The sequence below is a fragment of the Pogoniulus pusillus genome, chromosome 2 (genome assembly GCF_015220805.1).
Source record: "Pogoniulus pusillus isolate bPogPus1 chromosome 2, bPogPus1.pri, whole genome shotgun sequence".
Classification (NCBI taxonomy): Eukaryota; Metazoa; Chordata; class Aves; order Piciformes; family Lybiidae; genus Pogoniulus; species Pogoniulus pusillus.
This window is the reverse complement of record NC_087265.1, coordinates 48,301,548-48,321,426: the sequence shown is the minus strand read 5'-3', so window position 1 is coordinate 48,321,426 and position 19,879 is coordinate 48,301,548. Positions and strand designations below refer to the sequence as shown.

General features: G+C 59.5%; 1 protein-coding gene across 1 annotated transcript in view; it reads left to right on the top strand.

Annotated features, from left to right (window-relative positions):
- The first annotated feature begins 358 nt into the window (after positions 1-358).
- Positions 359-19,879, top strand: part of ASIC4 (acid sensing ion channel subunit family member 4) — a 30,350-nt gene continuing 10,829 nt past the window's right edge. Inside the window, exon 1 of the mRNA XM_064164432.1 lies at positions 359-2,047. Within this exon, the coding sequence (XP_064020502.1) occupies positions 1,472-2,047 (576 nt within the window). The 5' untranslated portion in view covers positions 359-1,471. The remainder of the gene's footprint in view (positions 2,048-19,879) is intronic.

The following is a 19,879-nucleotide window of genomic DNA, read 5'->3' as shown; positions in this document are numbered from 1 at the left end:
GCAGTCGGGTCCTCCGCGTGGGGCCGTGCACAGGGGCAAATGCGTGTGCTGTGCAGGGAGCAGCGCCGAGCCCGGGGTGGGCAGGGGCTCAACGGAACAGGAGAGAGGAAGGGTGATCCCGGCTCAACCTTTTCAAAACAGCCGGTCCCTGTCTGAGGTGACTCCCACTTCTTGTGCGCTGCCGTGGGGCAGCGTGGAGCCTGGTGTGCAGCAGGAGCAGTGGGGACGGCGCGGAGGGGGGGCAGAAATGAGGCTGGGGGAGCTCAGCCCGGGCGCACAGCAGGCGCAGCGGGGAACGGGATGAGACACGGGGGGTGAGTGGCGATGCTGCCGCCCTCCCGGCTGCGGAGCACGCAGGAGTACAGAGCGCAGGGCGCGGGAACGGGCACCCCCGGCGCCCCGTCTCCAGTCCTGCTCCCGCAGAGGCCGGGGCTCGGCGGGGCTGTGTCCGGGATCAGGGCCGGCGAGGCTCGGCGGGCCGTGGCAGGGAGGCAGTTAACGGCCAGGGAGTCGCCGAGGCAGGAGGAGTCCGCAGGCGGGCGAGCAGGAGGGGGCCGCCGGGCGAGCTGCCCGCAGGCTGCCCGCCTCCGCCGAGCCGCGCCGAGCCGAGCCGCGCTCTGCCCCGGGGGCGCACGGGCCGGCAGGGCACGGCGGGGCGAGGCGGCGAGCGCGGCGACGGCAGGGGCAGCGTGGGGCAGGCTCCGTGCTCCGCCCGCCACGGCACGGCTCGGCTCGGCTCGGCTCGGCACGGCACGGCACGGCTCGGCTCGGCTCGGCTCTCCTCGGCTCGACACTGCACGGAACGGAACGGAACGGAACGGAACGGCAAGGCACGGCACAGCACAGCACAGCACAGCACGGCACGGCACAGTTCGTCTCGGCTCGGTACCACTCGGCACAGCCCGGCACGGCACGGCTCCAGCAGCTCAGAAGCCATTCAAACAAGTGGCTCCGCCAGCAGTTGGAAGCTGGGGCTGGGGAGAGGGCACAGCGCGGCTCCCTGCCCCGGAGGCGCAGGGCCCTTCACACTGCCTCTTTTCTCTGGCGCTCACTCTTTATTTGACGATGAAATAATGTTGACATGTCTTGAATTATTAAGTATTCCCTGGATTTTATTAGCACATGATGCCTAAATGCTGCCTGTATCTGCTGGGGTCTTAACCAGAGAGGAGAGAAGAAGAGAGGCAGAGAGACGGAGTGAGAGAGAGGAGAGAGAGGGGTTTTTGACAGCTGTATTTGTGCTGATAAGCGAAGGCACAAGGAGACGATCGACTACTGAGACAAGAGGGAAGCGGCGGCTCGGAGCTGCTGAGAGGGGCTGCGCTTCCCTCTCGAGACGGCTTGGCCCTCCCGGCGCCGTGCTGGGGCTTGGGGGGGACCCAAGCCCCCTGCCAGCACCTGGCCGGGCTCTCGGCTGGTGCCCGTGCCAGAGGGCAGCTCACTGGCTGAGCACGCCGGCCGTGCGGGGCAGATGCCAATTGAGATCGTGTGTAAAATCAAATTTGCCGAGGAGGATGAGAAGCAGAAGGAGAAAGAAGAAGGGGATAAGGAGAGCCTGATAGAGGAGCCTGCCCAGCCTCGTTCCCGGGACCTGGCTGCCTTCGCCAGCGCCAGCACACTGCACGGCCTGGGACATATCTGCCGGTCGGGGCAGCTGGGTGTGCGGCAGACCCTCTGGGCATTTGCCTTCCTGGTCTCGCTCACCTTTTTCCTCTACCAGGCAGCCAAGTCAGCACTACTCTACCTGGAGCACCCCCACGTCATGGCCCTGGATGAGGAGGCCACCCGTGAGATGGTCTTCCCTGCCATCACCATCTGCAACATCAACCGCTACCGCCACTCGGCACTCACCGATGCTGACATCTTCCACCTGGCCAACATGACCGGGCTACCCCCCAAGGACCGGGACGGCCACAAGGCCACAGACCTGCTCTACCCTGACCCTGACATGGCTGACATCGTCAACCGCACCGGCCACCAGCTCGACGACATGCTCAAGAGCTGCAACTTCAGCGGCGAGAACTGCTCCTCCCGTGATTTCACTGTGGTGAGTGCACACCTGGCTCCGCTTCCCCGGTGGCCCCTGCCGGCGTGGGGGGTACCCACCCAGCCACACCTTGGCGGAGCAGGGCTCCCTGTCTCTCATCATCTGCTGAAGTTTGCATCTCTCTCTGAGTTTCCCTCCAAGTTTCACATGGAGAGTGAGAGAGAGGATCCTCCGTAGGAGCTCTCAGTCAGGCTGTGCACCGCAGGACACAGGCTGCTGGCAAGTCCAATGCCAGAGGGGCTCACAGGCAGGAGCTGGTGCTGAGGTGGAGCAGGGTTCCACTGTCACCAGAGTGAGTGTGCAGCAGGCAGGGGGAGAGCTGTGGTGTAGATCCCTGCTCCAGCCTGTGCTTCCCCCTGAACCGTTGCAGGGTGCTTTGCACGGTAAGGGTGGCTGGGAGAGGGGTGAGAAGCCGCAGCCTCTTTGCACATAGGGGAGCCTTTCTGCATTTGTGGGGGGTGGCACTGGGATGTGTGTGAACCTGGGGGCTACCAGCATCGCACATGCACGTGTACACGTACACAGACGCACCGAACTGCTCTGCTCCAGGGGCATGGCTCTAGCCGGGTGAGCGGGGAGCTTGCCCAGCAGTGCCCACTCGCTGCCCAGGTCTTGCTGGCAGGGCCTCCTCCAGCAGCGCACGGCTTACCCAAGCAGCCAGCTCCCGGCCCGGTGCCACTAGCATGCAGCTCTAGCTAATATTGAGCCTAGAATCACAAATCCCCGCTGTGGTTTGGGAAAATAAATGTGCTGAACGGGCGGAATACCTGATGGGACCCTTTTCAGACCGTAATGACTCTGGAAATGAGCCGCCTCTTTCCACAGCTGCCAGGGGCTTTGCTCGGCTGGCTCGCTGCGCTCCCGGGAGCAGCGCTGGCAGCCAGAGCCCGCTCCACGCTGGGAAGGGGCTGCAATGCCACGGGCTGTGCGGGATGCCAGGGAGGGGAGGCTCCATGGGTCTGCAAATGGCTGATGCGGCATGTCCTGTTTTCACTCGTGCCCATCGGTTCAGTGCCTGCTCACCGTGCAGAGTGATGCCATCCCTGAGAAAGCACTGCTTTGGCGGGGCTGCCCTGTGCAGAGGGTGGCATGGGGCACTGCAGTGAAATGGGAAGGAGCAGGAGACAGCGTTGGGGCAGCCCCACTCCTCCTCGGATTTTGCTGGACTCTGTGCCTGCTCTGTGCTTGAGTTTTCCGGGTAGGAGTGCTGTTCAGCAGAGCTGGGAGCAGGGACCTCTGGTGCTGAACAGTCCTGCACGTGTCTTGGCCACACTGGCTCCAGCCCCAGGGTCCTTCTGGGGGATCCTGAACATCTTTGGCTTTCGGGGGAGGCAAAAAGCCCAGCCTTGTGCTGGGCTGCAGCAGGCATGGCAATGGGAGGATTGGCAGGGCAGAGCACAACTGGCTGTGGTTGGGTACAAGTATCCTGCAGCATGGACATAGTGTGTGGTGTGTGCTGTGCTGCATGGCATCTGGAGGTGGCCACCAGGACAGTTACCTGGACCCAATTTCTCAGCAAGTGGCTGTGCAGGACCAGCTGGCCTGCCTGCCTCAGTTGCTTGTGATTCTGCCTTGGGGATGCCTGGGCAGGCAGGATCTGGTATGTGGGCACCCCATGCTGGAGAAAATTTCAGGCATGAGGATGGTTAGTGCCAGGTGATCCTTGGCCCATGGCCCAAAGAAGGGGAGCCCAGGGCTCCCATAGCCTCCACTCTCCTGCCCTCAGCTCAGCCCTCCAGTCTGCACTTTGAGGCATCGGGGCTGTCACCAGAAAGGAGCATCCCTTTCACTTTTCACTTGCCCAGAGTAGAGTGGTGAACCTGTGGCAGGAGAGGGCTGGGACTATAGGTGGGAAAGGACTGGGGGAAGATGTGACCTCTCTCTGTCTCATACCAGGTCCCAAAGTCTTGCCAGGCAACAGTGAGACTTGTAGAGGCATCACACTGTTTGCAGCTGGAGCCTCCTACTCTTGTTACCCGAGCCAAATTGGTCCCTTGTGCCTCCTGGGAATGACTGAAACACAGTTAGAGCTGCTTGGCAGGCAGGCTGAGTTCTAGCTGTGATACGTGGGATTGGGTGCTCCCGTGCCTGCTGGCTGTGTCCCCAGTGTGGGGCACGCAGGCTGCCCCTCACCCAGCCATCCTGCGATGGGGAGCTTCAGGCTTCACCAATCCCACCTGGGGCCTCATGCGCGCCTTTACGCTTGGAAAGCTCTTGTACCCCCGCTGTGGTGGGTGGATATGTGAGTCACAGCATGTCCCAGCAGTGATGGAGGGCTCTCAGAGCGTAGCACATCCCAGTGGGGCAAGTGGCCGGGGGTCCCAAGGAACCTAGCCTGTAATGAGCAGACCTTGAAGCAGAGGTCATGTCTCCAGGGGCATCATAGAAGAGAAGAAGGTTTTCCTGCATCCATACTTGCAGGAGTGTTTGAGACCTTCCTTTCCTTTGGGTGTGAGGTGGACTTCATCCGGAGGCTGGAAGTTTTATAGCATGAGGGTAGCTAAGCTGTGGGGCCACCGGCGGCAGCTTGGCTGCCTGCTTGGGAGCAGGAGCAGCACCGAGGCTGGAGAGCGTCTCCAGCCGCTTGCAGCCTGTGCTCGCACAATAAATAACTCGTGCGGATCCTTTAAGTAAGAGCCGTGAGTGGTAAATGATCTTCCCCTATTTAACGTCACAAATCCACATTCTTTATGGGATAGCAAATTAAGAAACTATGGGGGGAAAAATGCCCAGCGTAAGCATCTTCCACGCAGTAAAGCCAGGCTGGGCTGTAAATCTCCCCAGGCGGCAGGGACAGCCCCGAGCCGCAGCGAGGCACCCCTGCAGCCCCGCTGACAAATGTGTCCCCTGGGTCACAGGGACATGCCAGAGCCCCAGTGAAGACTCTTTCACCCCACACCCCAAAACATGCCATGCTCTCCAGCCCCCCCAGTCTCCACTTCACCCATGGACACAAGGCTAGGCTGCCCCTGCTGCTGCCTGGTGCCCACCAGCTCACTGCCCAGTGCCTTTTTGAGGGGACCGGGTACCGAGCCTTGCTGGATGGGCAAGAACAGCTGCAGTGCCAAGGGTGTGAAGCGTGTGGTGGGAAATCAATAGTGCTCTTTACGTGCCATTAAGCAGGAGATTGGGAAACATCCCCACAGGGCTGGGGCTCAGTATGGCAGATGGCTCAAGCCCACCCTCACCCCTACACCTGGCATCCTGGTACAGCCACAGCCCCAGGCCCATGCTGACCACATCAAGGGGGCACTGTGGGAAGAGAGAGCCTTCCCAGCAGGGACAGGGAGAATAAGCAGGTGGGATGTGCAGGGGTCTGGGAAGAGGTGACCCTCCTTGGCTGGCAAGCAACATCCCGCCTGCTGGCTGGCAGTCACTGCGGGAGAAGGCTCCACTCCTGTGGCAGCCTGGCACCTTTCTCGGAATGGTATCCCCTGTAAAAAGCTTTTTGTTTCTGATGTGTGGCTGATGAAGCCAGTTCTGCCAGGGCTGGAAATTGGGGGTGGTGGGGGAGGGGGAGGTTGCTGAGAGTGAGCAGTGCCTATTTGAACTGGCGCTGGCCCCATGTCTCCAGGCAGAGCCTGGAATATGGGTGGCAACAGGAGACTCTGGAAGGTAAAGACCGTGTGCCAACACAAAGGGAGCATCCATGACTGCACCCCATGTGCAACCTGAGGCATCCTTGGGGCGGGGAGCAGCAGGAGGCAACTGTCTGTTGCCTCTGCTCCCTCCTAGCAAAGCTCTGCCGCTGTCTGCCCTGCAACCCATGCGGCTCCTGACGTGGGGACTCTCTCTGACCTTTCTGCCAGAACCGTACTTAGTAAATGTCACATTTTCAGACTCTTTTTACACTGTGTAAAAGAGCTGAACTCGTTGCTCCTCATCTGCCCTGCCTGATGCCTGCTTAGCCTCCAGCATTTGCCCACCCTGTTTCCCCTCTCCCTCCATGCAATGCTGGGTGTGCCCCGAGGGCACGGAGGGCTCACTGGGCATCCCTCAGCTGCTCACTGAGCTCCAGGAACTTCAGGACCTGCCCTGACTGGGGCACAGAGGGGCTCTGGGGTCAAGCAGTGCTATATGGATTACTAAAAAGAGTCATCCCTACTGGAGGGTGGCATGGCTGCAGCTGTGGCAGGGACTGGCCTGGCTGGGACTGGTCATGTCAGTGCCCAGGAGAGCCTGGAACATCCATTGCCTGTGAAATTCTTGGCTGAGCCCAGCTGTGCCCATTTGGGTCACTAGACTCAGCTCCCTGGATCCACATCCTACAGCCCCAGCCCAGTGCCTGAGCCACCTCCCTGGGGGATTTCAGCCCGTCTGGACACCCCCACCCCCAATCTTTGCAGCCTGGCCACTGTGTTCGTGTTTCCCCGGGTCTGCGTCCCAGGTGGTGCGGGCATGCTGCAGGTTGCTCATGCAGCTGTCCCGAGCAGCGGCGGCAGCAGCCTGGGCGCTGTTACACATGAGCCGCCCGGGCATGGCTTGAGGCGCTGCTTGTGCCAGAAAACGGCGAACTTCAATGCAATTCCTTGCCATTTAATTTTACACAATTCCTGCTGCTTAATCCACTGAGAAATGCTAATTTATACAATTCACGTCTAAAAATAAATGTCAGTCCAGCAGCTCCCAGCAGCGGGTATCTGCTCCCACCAGCCCCTGCCAAAGCCTTGTGCGGAGACCCCGGCGCAGAGTCCACCCTGCTCCTAGCCAGCCGGGCTGCTGCTCCTTGCCCCGGGAGGTGCCCAGGCTGTGCCAGCACATGGGTGCATTATGGGACAGCAAGGGGTTGGCTGCAGGCAGAAGTCCCACCACAAAGTCCCTCATCACAGTGGGTCTTGGTGCATGGTGGCAAAGGGACACTGGGTGTCTCAGTAGCACCGCGGCAAGGGATGCGCTGGGTGTCTCCGCAATCTGTCTGTCTTTCGTCTGGGGAGGCTGGAGGACTGTGGGGCTCCCGAGGGGGTTGGGAGCGTTGCGGCTCCGTTGTTTTGCCTGGGAAAGACAGGCTCAGACCTGCATGCGGCTGGACTCTGTGCTGTGGCAGAGAGGAAGGAAAGAGAGAGAGGTTCCAGTGCAGAGGACTGGTGTGGGGCCACCTGGGCTGCACACAAGGAGTCTGGCTGTGGTTCATGGCAGGTTGGAAGGTGTAAATTTGTCACAAAGCACAGTTAATAAATGCGGGAGAGGAGGGACTCCTGCACCCCTCCTGCCTGGGGAGTGGGGATGCATCATGAGGTCCCTAAGGAGGCTGCTCCTCAGGGGACAGAGAGGGGGTCGAATCCTGCACATAAGGGGACTCACAGCTGGGAAGAATTTCTGCTCAGGTCCCCACGCCCTTGGCTCTTGGTCATGAGCTGCTCCATGTACCCACTGTTCTCCTCTCCAAAACCATCAGCCCTTGCATCTCACCCCCATTGCCTCCACTCTAGCACCCTTCTTCTGGGCAGACATCCGTGCTAGTTTCATTCAAGCAGGGTGGCACCAGCATCAGCAGGGACAGTGGGGAAGGAGTGCCAGGGTAGCCGGGTGGGCAGCGAGGCCCATGGCTGTGTGTGTTGGCTCCCTGCAGGAGGGGGGAGGAGGGAGCAGGGGGTGGGGGTTGTAGAGGCAGCACGACGGGGAGCGGAGATGCTGGAGGTGCCGTCGGCTTTCCTACCGTCTCCCTGATTGAGATCAGATCACCGTGAGCATAAAAAAGCTCTCTTCATAATTATATTTAATGAATTGACTTTAAAAGCTCTTAGGCTCTTATCTGGGTAATTTAATATCACACACTTAATAAGCCTGTCTCCGATACGGGGGGAGCCAGCGGCCAGGATGCCCACGCTTGTTGTGGCTCCCCAGGGACACAGGACGTGCCACATGACTGGTCCCACATGCCAGGCTGGGTGGATCGAAGGGCACTGCTATTCCCTGTGACCAAGGCACCCGTGGGAGTCTGTGGGGCAGTGGCCCCCAGCACTGCTGACTGTAAAATAAGGTGGGCACCTCGGGTGGCTGCAGGAGGAATAGGGCTGAGACATCCCCAGGGCACATGGTCCTGGGAGTGGGTGCTTGCCATTGCATGGGGCCACAGTGCTGTGGAGCTATAGGGTGGTGAGGACATAGTGCTGTGGGGCTAATGGTATGCAGGGTGACTGGGTCAAGGGTGCAGGGGCTTATGTGGTGCAATGCAGCATAGTGGGCATGGAGGCTCTGGGCATGGAATAGAAGTGGCTGGGGTGCAGATGCCCTGTGCCGGCAGCAAGGTTAGACATTGTGTGGCACTGTAGTTATCAAGGCACTGCTATGGCCTCACCCTTGGTGCCAATGTCATCCATGGCAGGGGTCCCATGGGCAGAATGTACCACAGTTCCCAGTGCCACAATGCTGTTTGCTCCCTGTTCTTCCGTCTTTGGCCTACCCCCCCATGGGTAGCTCACTGGGGTGGCACAAGTCAAATAAAAGCTTGTCATCATGGTCTCTGCAGCTCTGTGATGCTAGCCAGGGTGTCAGTTGCCTCTCTGCAGGCAGGTATTGCTGCAGCCTCTGCATGAGTCCCTGTCCCCTCTGTGACACATCGGTGCATGTGGGCGGGCACCAGTGGCGAGCCAGAGGAGCAGGCTTTGCCATCTGGAGCTGGGGTCCCCAGGGACCACAAGAGCCTTCGTGTGGCTGGAACTATAAGCTATGCCCCATGGTTGTGGGGGCACTCCCGGCATCCCTTGTGCCAGGTTCTCACTGGGGAGTGGGCTAGAATGCCAGTGGATGGGCTCCTTGCCCCTGCATGTCAGAGCCAGAGCTGCTGGAGGCCAGCCAATGCTCCCAGCCTGGTGCCATGCCCCTGGTCACCCCATGCCCGCAAGTCCCTGATTCCCAAGCAATGGAGGATGGAGTGCCACCTCCCATTATCCCTGCCTGTGCTGCCACAAGGACCCATGGCAGTGACGGAGGATGACAAGGGCAGGGTGTGTGGCACTGGCCTGTGGCCAGCCGTCCCCAGACACTGGGCGCCTGGCAGTGCCAGCTGCCATGCCAGCACTTGGTGCCAAGGCCAGGGAGGCATGTGCCAAGATGGCAGGCCGGGGAGACAAGGAGACAGCTGCCACCTGGCCCTGTGGGAAGGATGTGAGGGCAGTCCCAGGCAGAGCGGGGACCCCGGGGCTCCCTGCCGGCAGTCGCAGGACACAGGGCAGCTGTGCCGGGTCTCCCTCCACGGGGGGGAGCAGCTGGAGCAGGAGGTTTACGGAGCTGCACTAAGTGACGCAAATGGTTTGAAGCCCATAAAGAGAGACGGTTTTATGTAAGACGACTATATAAAGCTCTGCTGTTCTGCCATTGATGAGATATAGGCCTTTATTTATAGAAGGCAGTGCTTGCGGTGCGAGCGCTGAAAGCCAGCCAGGGACCCGCAGATAGGGCTGTCTGTGGAGTCATTTCACATGCAGCTGCCGTTGACACTGCTCACACATTAAAGGGGGGGGAAAAAATTAACAAGTGTGCAGCCAGTCAGGTGGAAAAAACAATAATTGTCAGAAAACGTCTTTCCCCCTTTTCCCAATAACAAATAGCTGGGAAGATGCTGGGGAGCCTTGGGCTTGCGCGGCGGAAAGGATGGGCTGAGGTTCCAGCTAGGCTGGGGGATGGAGTGGGAGAGGCAAGCTGCCAGAGGTGGTGGGCAGAGTCCAGGCAGGGGATTTAGGGGCTGCTGCCAGCACACAGGTGCCTGGCAGGGGAGATGGATGTTCCTGCCTGGGCATTTATGTGTTCAAGACCAGAATAATGATGAAATTTATGAGGTTCAAGTGGGATGAGATTTAACAAGGCCAAGGGCAGGGTTCTACACTTTGGCCACAACAACTCCAAGCAGCACTACAGGCTGGGGACAGAGTGGCTGAGAGCAGCCAGGAAGAAAGGGACCTGGGGGTACTGGTAGAGAATAGCTGAACATGAGCCAGGGTACCCAGGTGGGCAGCAGAGCCAATGGCATCCTGGGCTGGCTGAGGAGCAGTGTGGGCAGCAGGACAAGGGAGGTTCCTCTGCCCCTGTGCTCAGCACTGCTCAGGCCACACCTTGAGTGCTGTGTCCAGTTCTGGGCCCCTCAATTCTAGAGAGATGTTGAGGTGCTGGAAGGTGTCCAGAAATGGGCAGCAAGGCTGGGGAGGGGCCTGGAGCACAGCCCTGTGAGGAGAGGCTGAGGGAGCTGGGGATGTGCAGCCTGCAGCAGAGGAGGCTCAGGGCAGAGCTCATTGCTGTCTGCAGCTGCCTGAAGGGAGGCTGTAGCCAGGTGGGGTTGGGCTCTGCTGCCAGGCAAGCAGCACCAGAAGAAGGGGACACAGTCTGGAGTTGTGCCAGGGGAGGTCTAGGCTGGATGTGAGGAGGAAGTTGTTGTCAGAGAGAGTGATTGGCATTGGAATGGGCTGCCCAGGGAGGTGGTGGAGTCACCATGCCTGGAGGTGTTGAAGCCAAGCCTGGCTGGGGCACTTAGTGCCATGGTCTGGTTGATTGGCCAGGGCTGGGTGCTAGGTTGGGCTGGCTGAGCTTGGAGCTCTCTTCCGAGCTGGCTGATTCTATGATTCTATGAACAGGGCCTGCGGGCAGGGATGATGGTGTCACAGAGGGACATGGCCACGTGGCTCTGGGGGCTGGTGAGGAGGGGACCAGCACCAGGAGCACAATGCTGAAGGTGCTCACTGCATGGGGAAGTGCAGACCAAGCCCCGCTAGGTTTTCCTGCCTGACCCAGTGTGGCCTCTCCCCAGCTGTGCACTCGGGGATGCTCTGAGGTTATTCCTTCGCCAGATGTAGATGGGGCTTTGCTGGAGAAGAAGCAGTGAGTCCCTGTGGTCAGAGCATCCTGCCAAATTTTGTTTCATGCACGAAAGGAGGAAAATCTTCCCAAGGTTAATTGTGCAACAGGGGAGAACACACATCTCTCTAACCTGTTCCTTGCAGGTCACTGGCCTTTTCTTCCAGGCGTTGCCCCAACGTGCAGCCAGGGAGGGGGTAGCAAGCTGGTCCACAAGGCACACCCCCTGTACAGGCTGCATGGCAAGGATGCAAGGGCAGGAGAGCGGCAGCACCTTCGCCACAAGCCTAGCTCTGCAAGGTCTGTGAAAGGAAGGAATGCCAGCCAGGGCTTCACAGCAGGGGAGCAGAGTCAGGCTCATGCTTGAGCTGCTTCCCTGCAGCTCCTGGCGCCTTTCTGCGGGTGGCTGTCCCCTGCTTACACTGCAAAACCTTCCCTCTGTGCTCTGAGCCGTGCCCCGCTGTGCTGCGCCAGCAGTGGTTCCAGGCAGGGCGCTGCCGGCCTCATCCACCCACAGTTGCATCACTGTGCCAGCAGCGAGCAGGAGGTGAAGACGGCCCCGCCACGGAGCCAGGGCAGATGGTGCCATGCTGCTAGTCTTGGGTGGTAAGACTGGCCCTGCACCCTGACCCAGTGGGATTCGGGGGTCCTATTCTTGCCTGTCCCCAGGAGGCACATCTGCCTAAATGGCTCATCCTTAAGCATCCTGCCACACGATGGGAGAGCCTCTCTGCAAAGGCACCCCCAGCTCGCAGTGCCACTCTTCAGGCACAGGCAACAGCTGCCATCCGAAGCACACTTTGCACCTGAATGGCTGTTAAGTGCTGGCTAAGCTCTGCTGGAGAGTCCACAGGTTTTCTTCCGGCAGAAGAAAAAGCTCCTTCCAGACTGGGAAGGCAAACACAGGAGGAACTGGGGAGACAGGAAAGTCAGAGGCTGGAAGGACCTACAGGTGCTATGTTCCACTGGGGTCAGAGACCCTACTGCACTGGGGAGTTCAGGTGGAGTGGTGAGCCAGACTGTCCCCTGAGAGTGGAACAGGAGCTGAGAGGACTCACTCCTGGTCACCAGCCTCCAGGACATGCAGGGCGGGAGGGGAGAGGAGGCCACACACTTTGTGAGACCAGAGCCCCTGATTACTCGTTAACTGCTGACCAGCCAGCCAGCAACTCATCAGCCCTCTCATTAGCCCTTTCATTCCTATGCCCGGCTTGCTGGAAGGCCATGCAGCTCTGACTGAGCCAGCCATGCTCAGCTGGGGCTCTGCAATCAGGCCACGGCCCCCACCCTGACCCCATCACAGGCACAACTAGTGGCCATGACACCGTGTCCCCAGGATGAGCTGAGCAGTGGGTGCTGCCGGCCCCGTGGGTGCTGCAGGCACTGAGGTCAGGCACGGGTGAGGCACGTCAGTGACAGTGGCTGTGGAGGGCCAGCAGGCATCCCGGGGGACAGGAGACATGCCTGTGTCTCCTCCTGTGTTTGGCTGTGCCTGGAGCATCGCAGTCCCCACGGTGTTGCGGGGCCAGGATCATCTGTCACACGGGGCCAGGATCATCTGTCAGCAGTGGCAGTAGCCGTGGTGAGGTGCTGTGCTCGGCTGCACAGGGACATCTCACCAGTCTGTCATCCCTGGGGAGAAGTGGCCCTGGCATTCCACACACCCCCGTGCTGTCCTGTCCCTCTGCTGTCTGCATCCACAGCATAGCAAAACGAGGGCTGCAAGTGGCACCCATGTCCCTGAGTGGACCCTGGTGTCCCTACCATCACCACAGGCTCTTTCCTGCCCTGCTCTTCTGCCTTCTGAGGTGAGGGTCAGCCTGGGAGACCCTTCTGGGGATGGGCTGGGGGTGCTCACCTTGGCCAGGTGAGTGGCGCAGAGGCAGAACAGAGCTGGGTGTCCCAGGAGAGCACACACAGCTGGATGTGCTGCCCATGGATCTCCTATCCTGCCCTATTCTGGGCTGCCTCCCCACTGCAGGGGTATATTTGCAGCTCAGCCGTGCCCTGCTTGCCCTCCAAACCCTTCACTCCCGAGCTGCTGTCCCCACTATTTCCTCACAGCCCAAGAAAGGAGGGAGGGATGGTGCAGCAGAGGGAAGCGTCTCCGTCTGTCTTCAGCCCTTCAGCACTGGAGCAGGGCAGGGTAGGAGGTCTGTAGTTGTCCCTGCTGTGGAGATGAGGAGGGATGAAGTGCATGCAGGGGCAAGTCGGGGGCTGTGCTGTGTTTGTGACCCCTGTGGAAGAAGCAGGGCCTGCCCAGCACCTACAGAGGGCATGAAGCCACCCACCTTTCCGGGCAGCCTGGGACTGAGTGCACTATGCAAATCCAGCCGAGACTGATGCAGGTATTAATTATGTCACATCAACTCAGCTCCTGCCTGGCCAGGCAGGGCACTGAGTGCTGCAGCTGCTCACACAGGCGAGATGGCTTTGCACTGGCAGTGTGCACCCTGCATCTGTCCCCCTATCCCAAGCCTGCTCTGTCACCTCGCTGTGCCATGCCAGGTCAGCCCTGCTCTTCCCGCCCCGTAGCACTGCCTGCCCCGGGGGGGTGAAGCCGTAACTGAGCGAGGAGGCAAACAGTCCAAGACAGCATCAGCATGAGCACTGTCAGGCAGCCTGGCATGCCCAGATCTGAGGTCCTGCTAATCAGAGAGTGTCTGCAATTACGTGTGCTAATTACAGACAGAGGCTCACAGTGATTCCCAGCCTGCCGGCACTGTGCTAGTTGTACCGGGGTGCATTGCTCCAGCATGAGGATAGGAGATGATAACCAGGGCAGCTCAGCAAGCTCTCCCTGCACAGCCAGGTGCCCTGCCTAGCCCCCATCCCATTGCTATTCCCGTATCAATCCTCATACTATTTTATCCCATCCCATTCTATCCATCTCATCCCATCCACCATCACATTGCATCTCAATCCCCACCCAACCCCGTGCCATGTTGAATATGATCCCAGCATGTGTGGTGCCATCCTCAGAGCCCCAACACATGTGGCTGTGACAGCCACCGTGTCCCTGCGTGGCTGCCTGACCACGTCTCGCTGGAGCTGCTTTTCAGAGGGAGTTTTTCAGACTTTGACCCCCTCCCCCCCGCCCCCCCGCCGTGCTGCTGCTGCTCTGACATCCTGTTTCCTTATCGCCTGACATGACCTTAATTAACTCCCCAGGCTGATAATGCTCCGGATTCTCCTCCAGGAGCTGTATCTCAGCATCATGTCCTGTCTCACCCACTCGGGCACTGCAGCAGAGACCGCATGAGTAGCCTGTATCAAAGGAGAGAGGGGGCAACATGGTGCAGGCAGGGCAGGGCAGTGATGACTGGGGACACTGGGGTGAGATGAAGGAGACAGAACCTGCTGGAAGAAGCAGGTTGGTGCCGTGTGGAGGGTTTCAGAGGAGATGCTGACCGGGACGAAATGGCTGTCACTGTCTTTGTGCAGAGGTGGGAGTGAGGTCAGGGAAGGGAGTGGGATAGTGCTGGCAGTGGTGCCAGTGGCAGGATGGTCCATTGCAGGTGGGCAGAGGTGCTGTGCAGCAGTGTGGAGGGGTCCCAGCTCTCCTTACACTGCTGTGGGCCGGGAACAGGAATTGCTCATCTGGCTTGGGCTGGGAGCTGGACTGGGGGGCTCAGTGGGCTTAGCCAGCCTGCCTGGCTGCCCCTCCACAGCCAGTCTGTGCAAATTAAACACTGGCACCGATGGCTTTTGCAGCCATTATCTCCTGCACTCGGCAAGTACTGGTGGAGGAGAGATGGCTCAGTAAGTGAGGTTCACAGATGAGCATCTCAGCATCTGATCCTATCAGCTCCATGCTGTGTGGCAGGGGAGAATGGGAAGCTCCTGCAGATACTGAAGACCAGTACAAGGGCAATGTGGCCCAAGCATCCAAGATGGGCAGATAGCCCAACAGCCATAAGAACCTCCAGCCTATTGCCACTCGTATGGTGAGCAGAGAGTGGGGATACAGGGATAGGAGCCACGAGTTTGTCCCTGCTGGTTGATACCTGCACCTCCTCCCCTGCCTGGGAGCCCCGAGGAGGGAGCCCCTGCCGGCACTGGAGTGCGGGGGCTTTGTGGATCAGCCCCTCCAGCCGGGAGCAAGCAGGCTGGGGAAAGCCAACCCCTATCATGTTTGTTCCATTGATTTAGTGCCGCGGAGAGAGTTTAATCAGCCTTTAGCCTGCACGCTCCAGCATTAAGAACAAATCCATTAGCCACGAGATAACCACAAAGGGTTGCGCTGAGGCTGGATGAGGTCCCAGCGCCTTCAAGATGCAAATTGGCAATCAAAGATCAAAGCCACACAGCTCCCTAATCTCTACTAAAAGGGCTCAGCTATTAACGAGCCCTTTCCCGCTGGGCTGTGATCACCCCACTTCACTCAGGCTCCTGATGTGCTGATGGGTTACACCACCACCCCAACTGGGCCTCTGGCCCCTGTTCACCCCCTGAGCGGGCCCTGGGGAGGGCAGTGCAGAGGGGTCTTGGGGCTGTTTGTTTGCATGCTGTTTCCTTCAGCTCTGACACGCTGAGGTCGAATTTGTGTTGGCGGAGAGAACAGAGCCTCCAGCATCACCAGAGGGTCAGTGGCTGGAGGGAAGAAGAAGAGATAGGAGCCGGGATGAAGCAGGGCGGTAAGGGAGCTGTGCAGGGCTTATGCATTTAATGCTGGGTCAGGAAATGGTGCTGGCAGGTGGCTTTCCCTCCCACTGCTCTGGGATTTAGCCTGGTTCAACCCCTGTCTGACTGCACCAGGTGGCTTAGGACAATCCCTGCTGGCCCCAGGGAAATCAGTGCTGGGGACTGGGACAAGGGGGCAGGCATGGTGTGGTTGAGAGACTAGGGCAGTTTGTGCCCTGGAGATGAATTACCTCCTGCCCAGCTAACGTCGCACTGGGAGAGGGGCTGCACAAAACCCCGCCTCCTGTAGATGCTCTGCCTGGTTCCACATGGTACTGGGGTCAGGTTGTAGGTTCAGGAACTTCTCCCTGCTCCTGTCCCAGCCATCCTGCCTGCTGTTACTCCATGCAGGAGGGCTCACACCACACAGGACAGCAGCAAAGATGCCAAGCCCTGACAAGAGCCATGCTGCCAGCATTGTCAGCAAACCTCTGGCAGCACAAATGTGTGCTCTGCTCAGCCTGGTCCAGCTTAAGGACCAGCATCCTCCCACAGCCTGCTGCAGTGGTGAGAGGCTGGGTGAGGCATCCTGCAATGGACAGGCAGAGGACCCATCGGCCTGGCAGGAGGGAGCTGAAGGTCATGTCTGGCTCTTATCAGTCCCGGGGACCCACTCTGCCAACAGCTGCTTGGTGAGGTGTCACTGATAACTCTCACAGCACCCCAGGCAGGCAGCACAGCCTTGCAAAAGGAGCAGGTAGTGAGGCACTGGCAGCACCTCAGCCACCGTGACAATAAATCTTGTCAGTGTAAACCCATCGGCCGGCAGGCAGCAGGATAACCCCCGTGACAGCCCAGCCAGCCTGGAGGTTTCATCTGCACCATGTCAGTGCTCTGGGCTTACAGATAAATGTCATGGCTGGAGGGGCCGTATCTGTGCTGGCAACTTGCAGCTCCCGGGAGGCAGTGTCCATTCCTGTCCACTTCTGCCTTGTGGCCCCAGGAGCTGCCAGAGTCAGGCTGGGGGTGACCCAGAGACATCAGCTGCCATGTGCTGGGTAGAACGTGCAGATAGAAAAGGGTTGGCCTGGCATCCAGCAAGGGAGTGCCTGGGTAGGTGAGAATGGAGGGAGAGGATAGGAAGAGCAAAGTGGCATTGCCTAGCTTGCTCTCCTGGACCTACTGTGCCCTACATGTACAATCCTCCATGCGCCCATGGAGACAGGGGCCTCACACGGGCTGGACCAGGCATGGGGAATAAAGACCAAGGGATGTGTACGTGTATGTGACACTGTCTGTGTGTCCCTGAAGCTGTGTGACAGCGTCGGGGGTGAGTGAGGCAGCAGGCTCCATGGGTGCAGTCTGTGTGCACATCCATCCGTGTGCCTGCGTCTGCCTCTGCAGCCGCCCCGCTCCAGCTGGGCAGCGGGGGGGGAGGAAGGGGGGCATTTGTGTGCCAGGCGTGGGGTGCCAGCATGTGCCCGCTGGCACAGTGGGCCTGGCGGAGGCAGCCGAGCGAGGCGGGCAGGGCTGGCAGCAGTCGCTGCCCCAGGCCCACACTCCTCTGCTCAGCTTTTACACCTCCCGGCGTCGCGGCCCGCGCAGCCGTGGGAGCAGTAATGAGATGGAGCAGCAGAAGGACGGCGAGATAAGGCTGCCTGCACTGCCCCAGCAGATTAAACGCTGGGATTAAGCAGGCGGTGCCAGCTCTGCTGCCTTTTTATCTCGCTGCTTCTCCCCTCTTATTCTCCCGCAGTCGATAGCGAACGGTCTCCGAGCTGTCAGCAAAGGAAATTGCTTGTTAACCCTTTGGGGACAGGCAGCGCAGCGCTCCCTTCGCGGCTGCTCTCCGAGAGAAGTGGTCCCCAGGGAGAGGTGCCTGGAGAGCCCTGCCCGCGCCGGGCCGGGCACTGCGGTGCTGCGCATTCCCTTCCCGCAGTGCCGCAGCACTCCAAGGGGAGCGAGGAAGAGCCCGTAGCACCCAGAATCTGCTGCCGTCTCTAAGTCAAAATCCACCAGCATCCAACCAGCTCCTTGCAGAAGCACTGATGTACCTGCAGGGTACCGGAGGACATCCTGCAGGGTGCACGTGGTACCAGAGGAGATCCTGCAGGGTACCCACGGCACCAGAGGACATCCTGCAGTGCTAGAGCCCCTGCATGGTGCAAGCAGCCAGAAAACAGAGGCTTCGTGCGCTCCACAAAACAGCCCTAGGGGCTCTGCATACCCCTATTTCGAGTATCCTTTGTGTTCCCTGCTTCCTTCAGCCTGCAGGATGGATGGACTCAGCGTTAGGTCTCTGTGTGAAACCACAGGGCTGGGGATGCTTCACTGGTCCCGGGGTCAAGTGGCACAGACCAGCTGTGTCCGTGCAGCATCGCACATGGTGCTGGGTCTCCTCTGGCTGCCAAGAGGAGCTCAGTACTCAAACCTCCACAGTTATTGCTCTGTGTGTGTTTTGTTGGGTTTGCAGTAGCAGGGCTAAGCTGCAGCCCATCCCGAGTGCTTATCTATAGTGTGCTGTGCTGCATGCCCGTGGCAGCATCCTCTCCACGGGTGGGTGGGGGGGCTGAGGATTGAAAGCTGTCTGGAGAGTGCTGGAGGGTGCACAGAATGGTGTCAGGATTGCTGCTCAGCACAGATACAGGCCAGGCTAGGGACTATGAGCAACTCAGCAAGCTCACCCTGACATGTTTGTGGGGGCAGCTTTGGTGCATCCCAAGCACCTCCTGGGTTCTGCCCCATGGTTTTTTTTCCATCTTCCTCCCAGGTGAAGCAGGAGGCAGAAACACAGGCAGAAATCTCCTGCAGCTCCAGCACCCAACACACATCCTTAGGAAGAAACCAGGGTAGGCAGGCAGCACGCTCAGCATCTCAGAGAGGTTTGCTGGCTGCCACAGGCTGAAGTGGGCTTCCTCATCTCCTGCCTCCTAGCCTCTCTGTATCCCTACCCTACACTACAGCACACTGTGGGATGGAGAGGGCAGAGTCACACATCTGAGTGGGCCAGAGACCTCCCCAGAGCAGAAAGCAAGCCCTGAGCAGACAGGGCTGAGGAAGCTGCTGAGGAGCTGGAGCAGATGCTGTGCCAGGCTGCACAGGCGAGCAGAGCCTGAGCTGGGAGAGCAAACCGGGAGCAATTGGCACGTGCAGGCTGGCAGGCTGGAGGCTGTGAGAGGATGGGCTTGCTGTTTATAAATACTTCAAGGAAGGAAACACAAGGGAGGGAAGAGAGCTATTTGAGCTGGGGGACAACGCTGGCACGAGAACAAATATTACCAACTGGCCATGAATTAATTTAGGCTGGAAATGAGGAGATGAGATTCCAGGACGAGTTCCCCTCAGGAGCAGCAGGAAGTGAAAACACAGCTTCGCCCTGGCACCTGCTCTGCCACTAGAGGCCCTGCCTGTGCAGAGGGGCTGAGAGGGGAGGACTTAAGGTCCCTGTCGCCTCTTTGCCGCAGCCACTCTGGCGCCGGCGGAACAGCGCCCTCTGGCGCCTGGCTTGGCTGGTGCAGAACTCATGGGGCACTGTAGAGGTTGGGTTGCTCCTTTGCCGGTGCAGGAGTTTGGTTGTGCTGCCACAGATGCTGCTTCTGAAAGCAGGATGGTGCCCGAGTCCTTATGCTTTACTGATGTCACTGGCAGTGCTGGAGCAGATGTGCTGGAGAGATGTCTTTGCCCACGTGTGCAAAGACATGCAGTGCATCTCTGTGCTCCTGACCTGCCAGGAATAGGGAAGCCTGATCTGGGTACTCTCTATTCCTGGGGAACATTGGGTTGAACACTGGCCCAGAGGCAGCAGCCTGGCCATGACTGGCTCACCCTGCCTGGCCCTTTGACTCAGGTGCCTCTTACAACTTTGCACAGCTGAGTACTTGGTATTCCAGCCATGAGCCTGTATGGCACCAGAGGGACTCTGCCAGCCCCTTGCACACAGTCTCTGCTGCTGGCTCAGGCCTGCCCAAGAGGGCTCAGATGGCACAGGCTGGCAGGTGGCACAGAAAAGGCACATCTGTAGTGTCAGGAGGGATCCCAGCCCCTCTGCAATATGCCCATGGCATCCCCTGGCCCCTCTGCCACCCTGCTGCCTGCCCTCCTTATGAGGAAGCAGATTGGGGTACCACAAAGGATACTCCAGAGCATGGCCCTTCACAGGATGGAGGAGACAAGGAGTGCTTGTCTGCCCTGATCAAGCCTAAGGTGCCCTGATCTGTGAGAACTGAGGCTGCAGAGCTGGGTGTCCTGTGGAGGCAGGGGACTCACACCCCACCCCCGCTCAGAACCAGGTCTGCATCCCTCAGGAGTCACCACAGCAGCTCTGAGTGGGGCAGGGGGCTGCATCCAGGGGCTGCCAGGCTGAGGAATGGCTGTGCCACTGCCAGAGCTGGGGTTGAGCCATCCTGGCAGTGTTCCCCAAGC